The sequence below is a fragment of the Centroberyx gerrardi genome, chromosome 4, assembly GCF_048128805.1.
Source record: "Centroberyx gerrardi isolate f3 chromosome 4, fCenGer3.hap1.cur.20231027, whole genome shotgun sequence".
Taxonomy (NCBI): domain Eukaryota; kingdom Metazoa; phylum Chordata; class Actinopteri; order Beryciformes; family Berycidae; genus Centroberyx; species Centroberyx gerrardi.
Window position 1 is genome coordinate 6,681,727 of NC_136000.1, and position 20,447 is coordinate 6,702,173.

The 20,447-nt window shown below is 43.8% G+C and overlaps 1 protein-coding gene across 8 annotated transcripts in view; it reads right to left on the minus strand.

Moving 5' to 3' along the window:
• LOC139917574 (pleckstrin homology domain-containing family A member 7-like) overlaps positions 1 to 20,447 on the minus strand; it is a 136,794-nt gene that overhangs the window by 1,953 nt on the left and 114,394 nt on the right. For 4 of the 8 annotated variants that reach the window (XM_078283077.1, XM_078283073.1, XM_078283078.1 and 1 more), the window contains 16 exons: positions 19,380 to 19,463; positions 16,845 to 16,898; positions 14,895 to 14,960; positions 13,684 to 13,764; positions 12,441 to 12,590; positions 11,907 to 12,008; positions 10,944 to 11,055; positions 9,116 to 9,246; positions 8,414 to 8,608; positions 7,550 to 7,646; positions 7,255 to 7,346; positions 6,335 to 6,601; positions 2,662 to 2,835; positions 1,626 to 1,759; positions 604 to 749; positions 256 to 296 (listed from right to left, as the gene is read on the minus strand). In XM_078283077.1, the coding sequence (XP_078139203.1) occupies positions 271 to 296; positions 604 to 749; positions 1,626 to 1,759; positions 2,662 to 2,835; positions 6,335 to 6,601; positions 7,255 to 7,346; positions 7,550 to 7,646; positions 8,414 to 8,608; positions 9,116 to 9,246; positions 10,944 to 11,055; positions 11,907 to 12,008; positions 12,441 to 12,590; positions 13,684 to 13,764; positions 14,895 to 14,960; positions 16,845 to 16,898; positions 19,380 to 19,463 (1,911 nt within the window). In that variant the 3' untranslated portion in view covers positions 256 to 270. Of the gene's footprint in view, positions 1 to 230; positions 297 to 603; positions 750 to 1,625; positions 1,760 to 2,661; positions 2,836 to 6,334; positions 6,602 to 7,254; positions 7,347 to 7,549; positions 7,647 to 8,413; positions 8,609 to 9,115; positions 9,247 to 10,943; positions 11,056 to 11,906; positions 12,009 to 12,440; positions 12,591 to 13,683; positions 13,765 to 14,894; positions 14,961 to 16,844; positions 16,899 to 19,379; positions 19,464 to 20,447 lie in introns of all 8 variants that reach the window. The other 4 variants (XM_078283080.1, XM_078283075.1, XM_078283074.1 and 1 more) reach the window with 3 other exon arrangements.

A 20,447-nucleotide genomic window follows, 5' to 3' on the forward strand; every position in this document is an offset into this window, starting at 1 on the left:
CACACAAAACAACACATTACTACTAAAATGGGTTGTCTTCAGGCTGTACAAAAAGCTATTTTGTCAGCATGAGTGCTTATCCATCGGCAGAGAATTATGGGAAAAAGTACGAGTGAACACATGGTGTGACAGAGGTGGTTTGAGTCCCAATCAAGCCCGATCTGTGCACGTTCCTGCCCAAACCCAACCAGCACATACTGTAGACATATACACTGTAAAACCACACACACCACCCAGAGGGGAGATGGCAGGTACCTGGACCAGACATGTTCACCAGCTCTCCAGCCACTCACTCCCTGCACACCAGGGACAATGACAAATCATGGGTTACCAGTCTGAGGTAGCAATCTTAGATGTCTCCTGCTGAATCTTCACCTCTTCTGTTCCATGTATGTTGTCACACAGTGCCATGTGAATTATTGGTAAAACAACAATGTACTGTGCCTGCTGGTTTATTACAACAGTACCTTAGAGGTTTCCTACATTTCAATGCAGGGGCTGCAAACATATCAAGTAGGAAAATGGCATTCATTGTTTGACATTCATTGTGTGTGTGTGTGTGTGTGTGTGTGTGTGTGTGTGTGTGTGTGTGTGAACACTAACCTGCGACCAGTTTGCTCTTGCGCGAGGCTTCTGAAGCCAGGACATGGGAGACACTCATGATCTTCTCCTGCTGCTGTAGAGCTGAGTCCAGTTCACTGAAGTCCAGCGGTGCTTTGAGCCCCGACGACGGCTGTATGTTCTGAACACTGACATAAGGACACACACACACACACACACACACACACACACACACACATGAATATAAACCAGTGAGTTCTTGAATGGCATTATTGACCAGTCTTAAACAAACAAGGAGAAACAAACAAACCATCAGGTAGTCGTGGCTTACAGACCAATAATTTGGTACATTCCTGATACCAAACAGCCAAGCTTTGAGGTAGCCACAACCAATGTCCTTTAACACCAATCTATTAGTATAGGGGCCAATAGGGCCTGAAACATTGATTTCCCTAATTTCCACACAGGGAAGAATGAACTTTATAACCATGGTAGCCATTTTGAACTCACACTTGGAGTGAGAAACTCTATCCTGAAGAGCAAGTACAGCCCAGCTATCCTGTTGTGTACCAAGAAGCAAAAATTATACAAACTTTGGGGAAACTGACAAACATTTATCAATTCATAGATGGGCCACTGAAACAAATGGATCTCAAGAAACCGGAGGGATATACTGTAGGTATTTTAAGGTAGGCTATAACTAGCTGAACCTAGCCTCAGTAGCTAGCTAGCAGCTAACTAGCTAGTAAGGTAGGTAATTTCCCTGCTAAATTCATGCAGTCGTTGTAGTTGTTCCTGAGATTGCAAGTAATTTGATATCTGCAGTCCAGGTGTTGAAGTAACACTGTTCCAGTCTTCTGGGTAGAGTTTCCCACCTCAAGTGTTCAAAATAGCTGCTGTGGGGATAAGACCAAAAAAGTATCTACTGTATGTATGTGTCTATCTAGGCCTATGAGCTGAAGCATCAAATCCAGGCACCGTTTGACTCCAAACATCTGCCCCTGGCCTACCAACATGGCCATGTGGTGAGATAATCTCCAGTGTCTGTGTTTGGGCGTGTCTACCTGGATTTGGCCAGGAGGTTTTTGATGCGCTCGGCCCGGCGGGAGCGCTCCTCCACCTCCTCTGGGCTCAGAGGCTCTTCAGGGTCAGACTCCACGTACCGCTCTGGGATGGGAACCTTCCGGGGTTTGGACAGCTGCAAGGATCACACAGACATGACTGCCCGTCAACGGTTTTCCATGCATTTATTATACAACCGGTTTCAGTTTCAGCCAAGCAATCTGATTGGTCACAGACATGTTCCAGCCAGGCAATACTTCCCATAATGCATGGATAGAACAATCTAAACTTTACGTTCGTGTTCATGAAAATCATGCCTGGAGTGTGGATGTTTTTATACCACAACAGCGGTGTGATAAACATGGAGGCTCACTGACTGATTTACTGCAAGTCGGACCTGAAAAAGGTAGCTGAATGACAAAGGCAATGCAAGCCAATGTCAAAAGTCTGACATACACTCAAAATGTAACAGCATCTTCCTATTACTGAGTTGCAGGCCCATTTGTACAGTCTTTGTGTCAGTTGTCTGAGAGCTGAAATATCCTCCTTCGGTCTGTCTCTATCCTTTCATCACCATTTCCCCCTTCATGATTTAATAAATAAAATCTATAACTATAAGGGATCATAGCCTTCAATTGGATTCACCTGGTCAGTCAATTTCATGGAAAGAGCAGGTTTTGAAGATTTTGTACAGTGTGTACTACATGATATCATAATATACCCTCCCTTCTTCACATCCTTTGAGTAATCACTTGATCTGACAGGATAGGACTGGAACAGTGCAGAGAAGAGCACACACTTACACCTATCCCCGTTATGTGAAATCATAGATAATATCCAGGAATAAGTGAGAGAAAGATTATAACATGTACACATTTCACCAGATGGACCAGAGCAGTGGAGCCGACAGAGGTTCAGCGTCTTGTATCTTTCGAACCTGTGACTTCCCCGTTACGGGACGGTCTCCCAAACCACCAGGCTGCCCTGCCACCTTTATTTTGCATGACTGAGATAGAGGCCACGCGGAGGAGTAGCTACCTCTCGGCTGATATCCAGGTCGTAGTCCAGAGGCTCCAGATCCACCTCTCTGATGCGTGTGGCCGTCACCGTCACCCACTCGTCCGACTGGATCCTCCCCCTCTCTTTCACCTGGGACCGCCCTTCGTCGCTCTGGCCCTCTGCCCCGAGTCGCTCCTCCTGGAAATCAAATACCTGGGAAAGAGTTGGGGGGTGGGGTGGGGGGCAGGGATCAGGATTACACAGCTAGCCAGATGACTGAAAAAAGATCTGGCTATGTAAAAGTTTTGGACTTTTGGTCTTTAAAACTGAAAGCGACTAGTCAGCCATACTGCTGATCGTTAATTATGGACAAAATCCCAGTTGTTTTGTGATGGATTTTTAAAGGTGCTACGTGCAGTATTTTAATATCAGTAATCGTTCCCACATGAATTTTGAGACATTAGTATAATCACGGTAAACAAATGATATCATCATCAAGAGGACTGGCAGACTCTACCGGCCTCTACACTGCATTTTACTTTATGAGCCACCGGGTTGGGTTTAATGGGAAATCTGCTGGATCGCTTTACGGCACAAAACAGGAAGAGGGCGCTGTTCTTCCAGAGCAAACGGAGATACAGATTTCAGAGTTTCTGGGAACAGCAGATGGTGGAAGGAGTGAAAGACTGATGGACAAATCCCTTCCAACATGTTTATCCTCTTCAATAAAGCCAAAGAGAAAACAAATGCACACAGAGCAATGGCGGGGAGGGGGAGGGGGGCAAGCAGCATCTTCTGTACGACAGTGGGGTTTATGGGAAATGTAGTCTTAATTTTGAGAAACACTAGCACTAACAATACCACTGGCGTTAAACAGAGGCTACCAATCGTCTCAACCATGGTCTCATTTGTTTACAGTAATTATACCAAGGTGTCAATTAATTTGACAATAGCCTATATATTGATGTTTAATAATGCATTATTAAACATCTTAAGTTCTCTGGTTAAATGTGTACTGCCGCTTCCTGCAATACTCGCCTGCAGTGAACACTAAAATAAATGGGAGATAATTCTGAATTTCACTTTTCTTTGCAATGCGGAACCAGGAATAATTAGAGCAAGGAGTCCGTCCAGGGATTTGCAGGGATATAATGTTTAGTATCATTAACACAGAAGGAACCCAGCCACCAGAGGCTATCATTATGATTATTAGTCAGTGTTTCTGGAAGCTGTAATTACATATCATCGCTCTCTCTCTGTCTCTCTCTCACATACACACATACAAACACACTTGCATCCATAAAATTTGTATTTTCTGACTTTGTTGTCTGACAAGTACGTGTGTGTGTGTGTGTGTGTGTGTGTGTGGTGAGGGGTACTTGTGAGTAATCATCCAAGGAGCATCAAAGCCATGCATGCATCCTTCCCACTCCAGTGCTTGTTCAGTACAGTAGCCTGCAGCAGGGTCTGATCTGTTGATGTATTCCCATGCTTTGAGAAACACATATCCCATGCCTTGTTGTGCTCAGGAGAATCAATCAATCACACACAAAGGAAAGAAAGACCATCATGCAAACATGTATTCAACAAACCCCCGCCAGATTAGGAAGAACACAGCCAGAGGTTCAGAAGCAAGAAACTCTCTTTATTGTCGAGTGCAAATCTCTACATGATAGAAAAGAAAAAAGGAAAGGAGTTGTGCGTTGCTTCTCAATTACACAGAATTAGGTGGCGATTAGCAGTTCACTTCTCTAAGTTCTCAACTACTATAATTCTAACCTTCAATTGAGCGATCTCCTTTAACTATTTTTTTCTCACTGATCTGATATAGTTGTGGAGGGGTAAAAGCAATATGGCGGAAAAGCATTCCGGATTAACACTTGAGGGAAAAACAAGGAGTGGACAGACGTGCCATGGAGAGCCAGGACTGGGGTATGACACACACATTATGAATTTTCAATAATATGATCAATCTGTTTCACACAAAGTAGGTAAATATGCCACTGTACATACACCATACTCTCCAGTTCTGGGCTCCCCCCGGTGATGTCCCGGGACAACATCATCCGCTCCTTGTTTCTACTTTTCTAATATTGCATTTCAGCCCAGTTGCTTGAACCTGTCCTGCATGTTTATGATGCGTAAAACAGCATGTACAGTATAGGCCACTTAAAAAGTACTCAGATATGAGTACACCTTCCTCTCCAACTTTAACTGTAGCAGTGTAATTATCAACCACAGTCAAACTATAAAAATAACCTTGTAGTGGATACAAGAAAAGGCTGTAATAATGTGGATGGTAATTCAAATATAAAATGGTGTAAACACGTTATATGCTGATGTAACTGCGGAGTGTAGAAAATAAAATATACTCTGGCCATTATGGCTATAAGAGGCGTAAATCAGGTAGTAGCAGATGATGAAGTAGGTATTGCTCACTGTTACAGGATTTATGGGAAATGTAGTCTGATTACAGATAGATCTCACAGCAATCTGGTTAAGAGTGAGTGTTAGTCTGTAGTCACAATTAATATCAACCTGGTAATTATGTCATGTTATCTTAAAGGAAGACTTGGACATTTTGAATTCCTACTACATTTTCTACAAATTACACTGGGGGGGACATTTTTTTATTTTTCCCTCAGTTTCCCTAAAATGGCTTGTTAGCATTGTTAGCATTCTTAATTGAAACCAAGGGGCACAGCTAGCTGCAAGCTAGAGGCTACTTCAAAATGTCGAAGTATCCCTTTAAGGATAAAACCAGCAGGGTCCCCACACCTTCCTGACTTCATTGTGCTATTACACAGAAAAGCAACCTTAAAGCTAGCTCTTGCAACATTGGTATGATTCTGCAGTGGAGACGCATGCTGGAAACAAACTGTGATTGACAAAAACGTTGATTCAGGAGCTGAATTTGTTACAAAGGCAAAGGGATTAAGGGATCATCAGCAAAACAAGGCACTTGGATTTCATCTGAAGAAAAGAAAGCGGGGAGGTGTGATCGTGATTTGTGCCACTAGCGTTGCCCACTTTCTTCATATCTTTAATTCAACCTGAAAACGTCATTTTTCTTTACCCAACATTTCCCCCTGTCCTCTATATTCTCTATATACCAAATCTCTACAAAATATAACTGTACAACTGTATACTGAAAATATCCCTCAGTAAATAAATAAAAGTGTACATGTACAAGGTGTGTAAATGTACAGAAATGGGCTGTTCTCTCTACTTTCTGGTGATAAAAACAGAGAGAAAGGAAGGCAGAGTGATGCCTTCCATTCCCTCCTTTTCTCAATGGATTTACATTCAGAATTGTGTCAGTGAGGTCCCACCAGGGGGCAGTGGTACGAAGGTTCACTTTAACCCCTGAACCTTTCAAAAAAAATAATAAACAGGGAGCGACTCTGTCCCAGTTCCTTTCTCTCCCCTACTCCTCAAAGTAGTCCCTGTGCCCACATTGTCTCCCATAGTTCTTTGCAAGCCCAGCCTAAAGCGTCAGCCAAGCTAGCTAGCCAGCCAAAGCCAGTCCCGCCCTTTAGCTTGTTAGTGCTTGCGTCAACAACCAGTGGTTACACAACGGAGAGAGCGCTAGCGTGTTAGCATCCCCACTACGTTATTATGTGGTTGGCGGCGGGAGGGTGTTGTAGCAGCAGTGGTGGTGGTGGTGGTCCCTGTGTCTGCTGCTGCTGCGCGGGGGCGGGGGGTAACGTACGGAGGCCGGAGGGTCGGAGGTGGAGGAGGGCAGCCTGGAGGAGGAGGAGGAGCGCTGGGTGGTGGCGGTGGAGGCGGAGAGGCCCGTGCTGGAGCGCTCGCCCTGGCTGAGGTTCCTCTTGCGCTCGCGGACCAGCGCCCTCTGGTGGCGCTTCATGCGCTCCAGCTGCTCCTCGGCGCTCATCCGGCCCCGCGGCTGGCCGGCCGGGACCTGCTGCTGCGCCTCGGTGGGCGAGGACAGGCGCTCCAAGGCACTCTTGGGTCTCTCCTGGTGACAGAGGGAAGAGGAGGGGCGCAGGGAGGATTGGAAGAGAGATGGGAGAGATAGGGAGTACAGAAGAGATGGAGTGAGAATGGAAAGAAAGAGGAAGATATAGCTTGTGAGGAGATGAAAAGGGGGTAGAGAGGAAAAGAGAGAAAGGAGGTTGAGAGCGATGGAGGCATATGAAGAATGAAATAGGGCGGGGGAAAAAGACGCGTAAACAAAAGAATAAAGGGACAGAAAAAGGGAAAAGGAAGGAAACTGAATCTGAATGGGTGGTTCGTTTACATTTTTACTATTCAAATTCCATGACTGTTCCATGATTTATATGGCCAATATTTGCCAGTGATCTATGTTCAAATGTTATTTTTTGCTGAACATTGGATTTGAATGTCTTAGGTATTGTGTTGGCTAACAAGAACTATCAGTTGAGACTTTGGGAGGTTGGTCATTTGGGTTGTAATTCCTTAAAAAGGTTTCAAGATAGTTAAGCTTTACACTGTAAAACTTAAACCTGATATTTGACTTAAGATTAAAACACTTTTCTGTTCTATTTACATAACATTTCCAACATTCACAGACCTGTAAAATACACTTTCAAATGCCCTGACGTTTCCAGATATATCTGCAGCTATGCCAGCCGTGTTGTGGTGACTCACCCTGGCTGTGGGGCACCCGGGGCCTCTCCTCAGGGTGACGTAGGAGGAGATGGAGTTGGACTGGTTCAGTCGAGACGAGGAGCCCAAAAGACCTGGCCGGATGACACGGGAACATGGATCAGCACAATTTGGTTTAGTTTAGTTTTTAGTTCATTTTATTTGCACAGTGAGAAAAACATAGACGCAAAGTGATTAAGACAGTGATAAAATATAGTTATGGTTATATGGTTATATACAGCTACACACTGTATATATATATATACACAGTGTACTGTGCATGTTGTTGTTCAGATACCTTTGCTCGGGAAACACTGGTAGTCGACTTCGGACCCGGTGCTGTGGCGGCTCATCCCCGGCAGCTCCGGTTCACTCAGGTACGACCGCAGCTCAACCTGAATCCAGCAAGGGTGACGTTAGACAGAAGGCTGGACTGGACTGATACTTAGCTGCTGAAAATGGTTGGACTGGGTGCTCTTTGGCTGAATCAGGTCTTGTATAGAAGGATGAATCCAAGGCTCTCCAAAGTTAGTTTAGAGAACCTTTTGTTCTCGTTTTAACTTTCTGGTACGATAAGCTTCCAATTAAGATAATGTGTCTTTTTTTTTTTTTTTTTTTTTTTTTTACACATTTTGGAGTGTGTTTAATTCATCTTTTGTCTCACAGTCTGAGGTTAATCACAAGAGGTCCAGCAGCTTCCTACAGCTTGCTTTCATGACGATGGTGCTGTCAGACATCATTTTTGCACCATGATGCTAGAAACATGACATTTTATACAGACATTACTTGCACACATACAGTGCACTTTTCTACATATGCACATGGAATCAGTTCAGATATTGCCTTCACTCATTGCAAAACTATGATCACATCTGCTCTTCTAGCCTGCAGCACAAGGCCCTGCCATTGTGTCCTTCCCATATGAGCTACTGTTGTCAGGTGAAAACCTCATATCTCCAAAATGTCATTTTCCAGAATTAAGTAAAACAGCCTTGTTTTTACATTAGCTAGACTACCATACATTTTTCACTTTATCCATTGGGGTTTAAAAGGTTGTCATAAGCCCAAGGGCTGTGGAACTTGTGTAATCCTTCAGTTGAAGTAAAAACACTAAAATCCCCAAAATTGGAGTTACAAGGTTTTCACCCGTAGCGTAGCGTACCTTACAGTCTCCATTGACGACGTACTGCCCGCTCTCCCTGTCCCTCTTCCTCTCGTCCGACTGGCGCTTCAGCCCTCGCACCGACATGTGGCGGATGACCGAGGCCTCTTTGGGGAGGGGCGGCACCACGGGGGGCGTCTCCTCGTAGTCGTAGAGGCGGGGCAGTGGTGGCCGGGGCGGGGCGCTGTCCTCAGCCTGTACAGGTACCATGACAGGAAAAATAAGTCAGCATTTCAGAAATTAGAAGCACAAGTGAGGAAGTATAACTGATCTCCCTTTTCTTTTTGGATAGAGCAAAGTCCCTTATTTTATCTTTTCCATACACTTTACAGGAGAAATGAGAGTAACAGTGTACAAAGTAAAGACATGTATGTATCTATGGTACTGACAATACAAATGGCAACACAAACAGTGAAAGCCATGTTCAAACCTCATTATCTAAAGCCTATGTTTACATCCTCTGTACATTCAGAGTGAAAGACAGTTGAGGTTTTGTACTTCCAGCTGATCATTTACACTCCAAGCGATTTGGATGAACTACACAAGCTTAGGTACGTTGGCTGTTCCACAAATTTGAAAACAGCCTGATGTGGAACTGTCAAACGTGATCAGACTCACTGGGGCAGACATTCTGAAACTTAATTTGACGTTAAGTAATGTTTATGTCGCTGCAGGTTTTACGGGCCGGAGGGTGACACTCACCCACTTTGGCACGGTGCTGTGAGGCAGGGTATGGGAGGCGAGGCTGGGGTTGGAGCTGCGAGGAGGAGGCTGGACCTCCGCGCTGTGGGAAGGCACTGCCGGGTCCGACACCGAAGGCACTAGTTTCCTCTCTGGTGGGGCGGAAGGAGAAAACAGCAAGGATTAGCTTCGATATGCACAGGGGTTTGATTTGGCTTTACCAGCAGGAGTGGGAGAAATGATTGACTGTGTTTACACTTCATTTGAGGACACATTAACTGACAAGTCTGATGACAAAAAAATATTATATTGTTGACATCACTATTGGATGTTCAAAACCAGATACATAAGTGATCAGGTGCATATGAGCAATGTAAAGAGATGAAGAGAGAGAGCAGGGAAACAGTAATGCAGACACACATTTAAATAAATGCAGCCACACAAGATGTTTAATTGCCATTTTCAAGCCAAGAGTGGCTAAACAGCGATGTAATCTCATCAAATCTGATCTGTAGAATCAGATCTCAAAACTAAGGTGGAGATGATAAGTGTGGCCATAGAGAATATATTGCCTGACAACATTTGCTGATGATAATACAATATGTGCAGAATACCAAACACATTTATCATGAGAGACTGTTCTGTAACATACATAATGTACCGCACATGCATGGTATAATATACATATAGGTCAGTGGACAATATGGCACATACCATGACTCTTGGCATTGTGAGTTTGATTCCCACTGATGAGTCATGACCTCTGTTGTATCTCATTGCCTCTCTTTCCCACTTTTTCTTTTGCTATCAGCTATATAGTGTCCAATAAAGCAGAAATGCTACAAACACTGAAGCATTTAAATGGTTCTCGCCTATATGCGTGAATAATACTACTATTACATTAGACTAATACCAGGCTAAACGTGTCAGTGAATGTCCTCAGTTCTAAATTCTTACATCATTTACCTTTTAGACATTTACATCTTGCAGTGAATAAGCTGCAATTCCTCGATGACCAATATTACAAGCAACAAACGGTGAAGTGTTTGCTCCTTAAGTGCGATAACACACTATTAGCTTGATAAATGGGAATACACTGCTGACAAGATGACAAAACTTTAGAACAGCTTTAAAGGAGAGAGATACATCACACACAGGTGATGGGATCTGTCTGGAAGATGGGTTAGCAGACAGTTCTTTATACACAACTGACAAAGACAGAAGAGGTCAGCTATACAGATAGAAAACCGGTGAAAGGAGCTCTTGAGACAAGGCCAGGCCGCCTTTATTGTTTACTGTCTCACTTCTTTACTGCTCTTGCAAATATTTGAATCCTTATCAGCCTATAAAACTGTGGGCAAAATAGCTAAGCTAAGATGACTAAGAGGAATTCTAAGATAAAGAATGACTAGTAAAGAGAATAAAGAAGAATAATTCAATTCTAAGATAAAGAATGACTAATTCTAGGATGCTTCTTGTTCTCCCACGAAACAGTGCAAGGCAGTACAAGTTAAAACATTCCTTCCTAGAAGAAATGCTAAGACAAGAAATAAACCGAACAGCTGAGAAGAGCAGAAGAGTTTTTTTTTTCTTTTCAAGAGTTCGAAAGAGTGCGAAATGTGTCACAAATCAAAGTAAAGCAACTTGATTCCCTGCATTTTTCCTGCACATACAGCAGAAGGATGTTAGATCTGTCAACAGGGAAAGTATGGTTTATATCCCAATCATTTTTGTCTTGTCACCCCAAAACTAATCATCTACATTTTTACTGTTCGGTAAAAGTAACGGATGGGACTGGCGCTCTGTACGGTGGATGAAAACAGTGGAACGGGTGCTGTGGCGTTCCTACCTGGGTTCTGGACAGAGTCGATGGTGATCTTGTAGTTGGCTTTACTGGCGCTCAGTCCGGCCGTCACATCCTCGATCCTCCACAGCTCGCGCTTCATCTCCGCTTTCTCCTGCTGGTAGTGTGACACCAAACACACACATTTGACCCGACTGTCTCATGCTATAGAATACAAACTGCTGGGTGGTCTGTGACAGTGCAAACACACACACACACACATCTCTTCCCTGTACTGCTTTATGTGTGTTAAGTGAACAGTCACATGGTGTTCTCTCCTTCACCCTCGTTTTGGAAGGATTTTCACTCTTCATTTGCAGCGTACAGATTTCACTTTGTTGTTTGTTTGAAAGGTCATAAAATCTATCCAGCGATGCAAAGGGTCAGATGATCTGTAATTAGTTAAAAACTGCCAAGAAATGCTAAGATACTTGCAGTGACATAACCCTCAATCAAAAATTACATTTACATTTTAGGCATTTAGCTGACACTCTTGTCCAGAGTGGCTTCACAGTAGAAGAAGCTTAAATTCCTGAATCAACAACATTATATGAAACCGATAGTAATGAGAGCAAGGGTCAGACTCCTGACTGTAAATGAAATCAAATATTCACAGTGTAGTGTTACGGTTAGAGAGACTCTCCAGTTAGGAAAATAAGAGCAAAGGAGAGAGAATTTTTGTGTATTTTTTGAAATATTTTTAAACTTGTGAACAATCTTGTAAACAGACAAGTGCATATTAGAACAAAGAAAGGAGGCAGATATGTGTAAGACGGTACGAATCCTTACTGTTTTTCAAATTGCACACCATCTCACTTTTTGTTTTGCCTGGTAGCTTTCAGGACCAATCGAATATGTAGGAGAACTATTTGGAACCCCGCCTATGACAAAATCTGGATGCTACAACTGAAAAACCAAAGCTGTGAGTGTGGAGGTGAACTCAGTCCAGGCTGCAGTACCAGCTCTCACCTGAGGGGTGGCGCTGTGGTTCATGTGTGCCTGCAGCGCCGTCCTCAGCTGCTCCACTGAGCTCTCCAGACTGCTGTACTCCTCCCAGGCTCGAGCCATCTCCTGCACACACACACACACACACACACACACACACACACACATCTTTGGGTACACTGTTTGCAAGACAAATATAGAACAAGTACAAGGCATCCTCATACAAAACATACTCTATGTGCATGCATACACACCTACAATCACAGGTATACACACACACACGCATACACACACACCTATGCATACATACACACGCATACCTGTATATACAGTAGATGCACGCAAAGAAACACACTCTCTCTCACACACATGCACACACCTATACATACACAGAGACACATGCACAGACACTCATGCACTCACTAAAACAAAAGCACACACACACACCTATACATACCTACAGGCAGAAAGACTAGAAGGAATCTCTCTCTCTCTCTCTCTCTCCCTCACACACACACACACACACACACACACACACACACACACACCACAGCGTACCGTGGACAGGCGGGAGATCTGGGCCCGGATGGTGACCAGGTCTTCCTGCAGCAGCCTCTGCTGGTAGGCGATCTTCTGGGCGTGGGCCGGCTGCTCCTGGTACTGCTCCATCTGCTGGTGGGACACGTCCAGCACGCTCTCCAGCTTGTCCTGAAGGGGGGGCAGGGGTCAGAGGTCAGAGGTCATACGGCACGAGGTCAACAGAAACCACAGCAATTCAAAGCAGCTTCCCTTTCAGGACATTGCTCTGTCAAAATCTTCATTTACGCCGTTCACCCCAAAATGCCTCCCAAGGGCAGCATGTTTCTACTGTCCGACATAAATCGTTATTGTCTTTTAAATCACTTCTTCAAGAAGAAATCCACCCTCATATCATCAATCTGTGATGTCCAATTCATTCCGTGAGTTATTCTGTGAGTGTTGTGATTTACTGTTTGACTGTACTCACTTTCCCTCAGCCTGCCTCGTCTAACTTGAACTCGTTGCATTCAGCCGTATGTGTAGGTGGAGAGTGAGAGTTATAGCGACAGTAAGAGAGCAGAGAGTTCTTCCAGTTGAGAAAAAGTGATATCATAATATTCGCATGATATATGGGAACACACCACTGAAAGGATAACCAAACTTCATTACAGCTGTAAGGAGAGAGACGCATCGCACAGTAGTGATAGGATCTGTCTCAAAGATGGGTTAGTAGAGACAGATTTTCTTCATTAAATCAATCTGTGATGTTCACTGCATTGCATTCCAGGAGTTATTTTGTGATGAAGTGTTGCTGCTTTCCCTCAGCCTGCCTCGTCTACTTCTACTTCAGTTAGTGATTTACTGCGTTTCCCAGAATGCCTTTCGACAATCAAAGAGAACTGGCGTGAACTTGTTGCGATCAGCTGTGGGTTACATGTGTAGGCGGAGAGAGCGATAGTGATAGCTTAGAAAGAGCAAGAGGGTCGAAAAAAAGTGAGAGTCGCTCCCTTTACTCAAAACACAACATGCCTTGTGGCTGCATTGCATTCTGGTCTATTGAGGCTGCTGTTGGTGGAGAAAGTGGTCTCTCTGCCTCTTCTGTGATGGATTTTTGAACGTCCCTTACCCTAACCGGAGTCCGTATTTGTTTTTCTCCAGGGTAAACTGTGCATAAAAGTGGCCTTGCAGTGAAATTTCTACTAAATTTCCAATATTGTTTCCCCACAGACGAAACAGAATGACCGAGGCTGGTTGGTAGAGTAGCAGAGTAACGGGGTGTTACCTTGTCCTCCTTCAGGGAGCTGATCCTGGCCTCCAGCTCCTTCAGGGTCTTATCCTGCTCACACAGCCGACTCAGCTTCACCTGCAGGGGGGGACAGAGAGCTGAGCGGGCCGAGAGAGAGAGGGCGAGGGCGCTGTAGGAACTGCAAGCTTTCATGGACGGCTCTCCTGCTCTCTAAAGCTCTCGCGAGTGTGTGTGTGTGTGTGTGTGTTGTCCTCTGATAAATCATCGTCGTTCATCCATATAACTCCACTTGTTTGTGGGTCTGTACATACTGTAGATGGATCTGTGTATGTGTATATTGTATGTGTGTCTGAGTGTATGCGTGTGTGTACGAGTGTGTGTTTGTGAGCATGCTTGTGCAGTATGTACGTGTGTGTGTGTGTGTGTGTGTGTGAGTTTGTAACACACAATAGTGACTGTCCCCCAACTCCCCTGTCTCATTAGCAGATAATTATTGTGAGTGAGCCCATTATGCAGAGTGGGTGCGACCCACACGCCTCTTTTAGTCAAAGTGTCAGTGAAGCTCTGAGCCTCGTTAATTAATCCCCGATTAAACTCGACAAGACGCCGTGCCAAAGGTTGGATCAATTCATCTTCCCAGGGTAAAAAAACAAAATAACATTCACGTAATGATAATGCTGTGACTGAACAGCTTGATGTGAACAAACTGTTTATCCATATACATTTTTACACTCAAAGCTACTTTTGCCATTCCATCAAATGAATTATTTATCTTGTTGTTGTCTCCATGGTAATGTTGTTGTTCAATCTCATCAAATATTCATCGCAGACATCGCTCCCATAAATTGTTTAACTGCGGTTGCGTATGAAGCTTACACTAAGATATTCTTTCATAAGAGAAATAAGGACTGTTTGAGAAGCTGGAGAGAATTGTTTGGATATCAAACTGAAAGATTTACCACGTTTAACTATTAACTCTCTCTCCGTGGTGTTTTCGCCTTGAAGTTAAGACCAACGACTTGAAACATCCTCCCACACTTTTTCCACAGCATCTACAACTTTTTTTGCCTTAATTAACCCTCGGTTTTCCCCAACGGGACCATGATAGTCAGTGTAACTCTCATAAAAAACTACAATTTCAGGACTTCTTTTGTCAGGAGAGCAAAAAGACAGAAAGAGGTTGTGAAGAGTTGAGGGTGTATCTAATGCAGCAAATAAGTTAAGATGATGCTACAGCCTGTACTTACATCCACATCGCTTTCTGCAACCTTGACGGGTTTCCCCGACTCCTTCAGAGTCTGACTTCCAACTACCTAGAAATTGGAACATGAACATTTTCAGATGCTAGTTCAGGGGCACAAGGAGAAGGCCTACTCCGTGGTACAATGGTGCTGCAATACAAGGAGGTACAGAAACACAAAACTACTAACTAATACGAGGCTGGGGTGGACTACCATTGACACATTCCTTTAGCCTCGCGTACATGACAATATGAGTGACTTTTGGCACACAAAATCAGCTCTTGCCATGGAAACCACAATGGCTATGGACACGGAGAAGCCCTGCGCTGCACAGTTCCACATATCCGTAAGGCAACATCGGTACAAAATGTCCCCTCCTTTGAAAAAAGTCCCAGTATTTGGAAAATATACACTTTTTGAATTGGGGAAAAAAAGTACTAAATTATTTAGAAACACACACTGAACTGAGTCCAGGTGCTTTTTGAGGTACTGACAGGGTTCTACGGTGCTGCCATACGCTCCTAAAAAATCAATTCATGCTACTTAGAAAATTAAAAAAAGGAGCTCATGTGCAAAAGTAAGGACGTGCATTTTCAATCGATTTCATAATTCATTTTCTTGTGCTCCTAAAATTTTCAGTTTAGGAGTACATGTGCTCCTTGGGGGAAAATAAAATAAAAAAACAGTCGAGGCCTGTGGTATTGTCAAGGAGGTACAGTGTTTCAGAGACGATGGTAGAAGCAGCTGGCTTTTCAACCACCGGGCCACAGCCACAGCCACAACACATGCACTGCCGAGCCATCCCATGCCCACTACTCAACAGCATCATCACCATAACATGGGGTGGGGGTGGGGGGGGGTCAAAGGTCACGTGGAAGATCAGAGGTTCAATGCCAGTCAAGCCATGAACACGGTGCTATAAGCAATGGGATGGTCTTTCTATAGCACAGGCACGGACGTGTGACACTCTAAACATGTGAACACGTGCGCGCACACACATACACGCACAGTATACACATGCACCCCTACTCTAAATACAGTACAAACATGCACAAGCACAAATACGCACGCACACACACACACACACTCACACACACATAACACGTAACACACAGACATATATATATATCTTATTTCACATAAGATATTTCACGGAAGAGTATGAGGGCCATTGTAGGTGATTTCTTTTTTTAACCGCAGCCGGGGGGAGGGGGGTAATATTTTGAGAAAAAACTCAGATATTCTGAGATTAAACTCAGAAATTTGCAAGAAAAAACTCAGAAAAAAACCTCAGAAATTCGGAGGATTTTCTCAAAATATTACCCCACTCCCCCCGGCCGCGGTAAAAAAAAATCACCTACAATGGCCCTACTTCTCCTGCGTATATACGCACATACACACACACACGCACGCACACACACGCACGCACACACACACACACACACACACACACTCACACACACAGAGCTTACGTTCATTAGAGGCCTGAGAGGCCCAGCAGTGCAGTGCAGTAGTAAACTGTGAACTGCGAGGATCAGGGGCTCTAGAGCTCTGATCTGGGAGTCAAAACCACAGAGACACAGAGCCGCCGTCACAAAATGGCAGCCGCTTTCGTGAGTTGCACAAAGGTTGCCTCTAAAACCACGCAAGAGTTAGCAGCTAAAGAGTTGTCGAGGAACAAGTCTACTGCAATTCATTGGGAATGTTTTTGTCCCACAAAGATGCCTGTACATCCTCATCTGTAGCTGTGACACACTAATGTCCTCCAGTCTGGTCTAATAAGTTCAACATGGGCCATGTTAGTAAGTAACACCAAGTGTATTAGTACAAGAACCATTTCAAATCAGAGAAGGAACAGCAGAACACAAAAACTTAAGGAGAGAAGTAAAAAAAAAAAAAAAGGAGGGGACAAATAGAGTCTCTCCATCTCTATGTCTCTCCATCTCTATGTCTCACCTTTAGGTCCAGATACTCCAAGTCCTTTTTCAGCTGCATGTAGGTGTCATCAGCCTACAAGGCAAGGAGGGGGAGAAACAGCTGAGTGTGGATTATTGATTTGTGTCAGTGAGGATCGAACAGTTCATCGGCTGAGTCGCCTAAATCTACAGCAGCTTCACTCAGTATTCATCATGTTGAAATCAAGTTAGACTTGTATGACTTGTGATCCCGTTGTCAGCACACAAAGGGACTGGCATGCCTATGTGCGCATGCTAACATGCGCCACTACACACGCACACACACACTCACCCATAATAGAAATACATTCATGTATCTTCTGTTTGGAGACGGACACAGCGCTGCTTTGTCTCCCTTTCTGCACCAAACAAAGACCAGTACGTAACTGGATCCATTTGAAGCGGCAGGCTCAATCTTCCAGTCGGAGTTCAGCTTTGAATCCTCGCATTACCCAAATAAAAAATTTTCAAGTCTGTGTCAAAATGAGAGCTTGACACGTCAAAGGACCAGTCGGTGACAAACTGAACAACACACCCACAGCCAGCCAGTTAGCCAAAGCATGGGATGGCTTCGCTGACGCCAGCTAGTTAGCAGCACAACATGCTATGGACAGCATCACTAGAAGCACGATATGGAAACCGACCAGCCGTGAAAAGACATGTAAAGGAGGCAGATGGGTCTATGATGGCAGCCAGGCCAACGCTCACAGATCAGCCATGCCCGACGTCACACCACTGAAGCACAGGAGCGTTTGGTAGAGGTTGCCACTAACACACTGTGACCAGGTATTTAACAGCTGCTGTTTTAACTTCTGTATAGTTCTTAATCTTTATTTATCCAGGGAAGGGTTCTTTTTCCAACACCGCCCAACTTTACACAATTACACATATTCACACCTGGGAACTGCCAAGTATAACCACAACTTCTGCTGTTTGCCACTGAGCAGCTCCACTGGAGGAACTGGGAGTCTGAGGGCATCTCTAGGGAGCAGTGTTGGTGAACAGGACACATTTAAATCCTAAATATTTTTTACATGTAAAATTGCTATATCATGAAAACTTCAATGAGTAAGTCAGGTTGATAGGAAATATCAAGGTATTACATTAGGTTGAGCTGTTCCTAATTTAAAGGCAGTGTAAACCCAATTTCACTCTTTTCATTAACGCATTAATGAACAGCTTTTTACTGGGTGCTGATCACTTTATGCAATCTTTGAATTTTGCTGTATTTCTAATTTCAGAAATACCAATTCCAATGGGTTTGGATGGGTGGAATTGGCAAGGATGTGGTGATGTAAGAACATGTTGGCTTCCAATTAAAAGTTACAGTTTAAAGTTACTTATAAATAAGTAATAATAATAGCTGTGTTAAATTATTTTCAGCAAACACACAATCATTTTTTTTTTTTACCAAATTTACCAGTCAGTGGGTTCAGTAAAACAACAAAAAAACAAATTCAACTTCTCAATAAAAAAAAAAATGGAATAAGTCAGTAGAGATTATATGAGTTCTAAGTATAGTACAAACACCAAGTAAATAAAATCTCATTTTAGTGTATTGAACCCTGTTTTTAGCGTACTGAAACTCTGTTTAGAGGCAACCTGTACCAGCTCCTGGAGAAGTGCGGGGCAGGCAGGCAGGCAGGCGCGCCGCGGGGGCCCCACCTGGGTGCTGCAGGGGCCCAGGGGAGCCGACAGGCCCGCGTGTCCGAGGTGGGACACGGGAGAGGGGCCGGCGCTGAGGAGGGGGCTGGCGGTACAGGCGGCGCTGAGGAGGTGGTAGTGGTCTTTGGGGCCGTTGAGCCGCTGCAGCTGGGCCAGCGTGTGGTGGCGAGCGGACGCCATCTTGGCCTGATGGCGGCGCAGCTGAATGAGGAGCAGAGTGAGCTCCTCCGGCTGTGAGGCACCACAGGACACCGATATTCACATCAACAATCACCGCCGGGACGTTCAGTGAAACGCTTGGTTCAGATCAGTAGCCTGGCATTCACACCGCTAGCAACCACATTTCCCTTTATTTGTTTATTTGGATCCCCATTAGTTGTTGTCTTGCAAAATAGCTACTTTTCCTGGGACAAAAACAAGACAACCTAACAACATGCACTTAAAAACAGAAGTAGGAAAAAAGGGAAAAAAAACAAAACCTAACAATACGTTTAAAGAAAGGTACACAAAAAAATAAATCAGAAAATACAAGATATCTACTTGAGTTATTGGGAAGGCATATCATATGGCTAATGGCCTTGCAAGTACACATTCTTAAAAAAATAAATAAATTCTGTGTTACTGTCTGATGACCACGCACTGGTAAGGGACGTTATCATTGGGCTCAGGAAGAGGAGGGGAATACAGAGAGGCTTCATAACCCCAAAGTCCCCCTCAAAAAGGTTTCTGGTCCAAGTTCCAAATAGTGAAAAAAACCTGAATGCAATATATGACTTCCATTGCTATCACAACAGCAAACAGCATTGGTGTTTTAATGTTTATGTTAGCAATATATTGGAGGAAGGGTTTTGTTGTTGTGTGCAGGACTTACCGTTTTGCCGTGCAGGCTGGGAGCGCTGACTGTGTGTGTGATGTAGCCAGACGGAGGCATCGACCGCCTCTCTATGGTAGCAGCCTGCAGAAAACACATTTTACATGCATTACTTAGATTTAGGAATCAAATATGCATATCTATAAAATGCAAAACATTTCAAACCATAGAGGTACAACATCACAAAATCCAAATCACAAGCTGAAATTTTGTCTCAGAGGATAATATATTTCACACAGCTTCCTTAAGATTTTCTAGCGCTGTGCAGAATCCCTGGCCTACAAATAAAGTTTGATAGAAAATTTGTCATATTTATTCAAACTGAGCAAATCCTAAGTGTTTGCAGCTTATCACCGTCCATACACATTTTTTGTTTTTTTAACATTCTTAAGCGCTGCCAAAATTACGCCGAAAAAAGCTGTGACTACATTTACTAAAATTCATATCACATTTCCAATATCAAGCAAAAACAGACTGCAATATAATTCTCATAAGTCAATATTGAAATCCCTTTATTTACAAAACTTGCCACCGTATTTATTTATTTTATTTTTTTGTGATACAATTGAGCTCATTTAACAGACCGGTTGCCTTAAGGCTGTGTCTGCCTTTGTGCCCCGAGGCACTAAAACAATTATTCTGTTCACTAGAGCACAGTTCCAACACCCGCCCCGCTCTGTCAGGATGACTGACACTTGTTCTGGATGAGGAACGATTCTATTTGACATTTAGGTGCACAACAGTAAAAAAAAAAAAAAAAAAAAAGTGTTAATGCCCCAAGCTTTGGAAGAACACAAATAACAGGCGAGAGTGAATTAATTTTGCAGAGGTGAACACAACCCAATCAGTGGAAAACACTGACAACAGAAAGGACTTTGCATCTTGACTAATAGGTACTGCGGGCAGCAACAGCATCATTTCTCAACCCTCTTTCCTAAATCACAGCCCTTCTTCCCTTCCTTCCTTCTCTGTTTATACTGGATATTGCTCCTGTCTTGTTTGGAAAAAAAAAATCTGTGCGTGCTTAAATTCTTGGGACAGTCATTTTTAGGATGCTGTGGTTTTGAC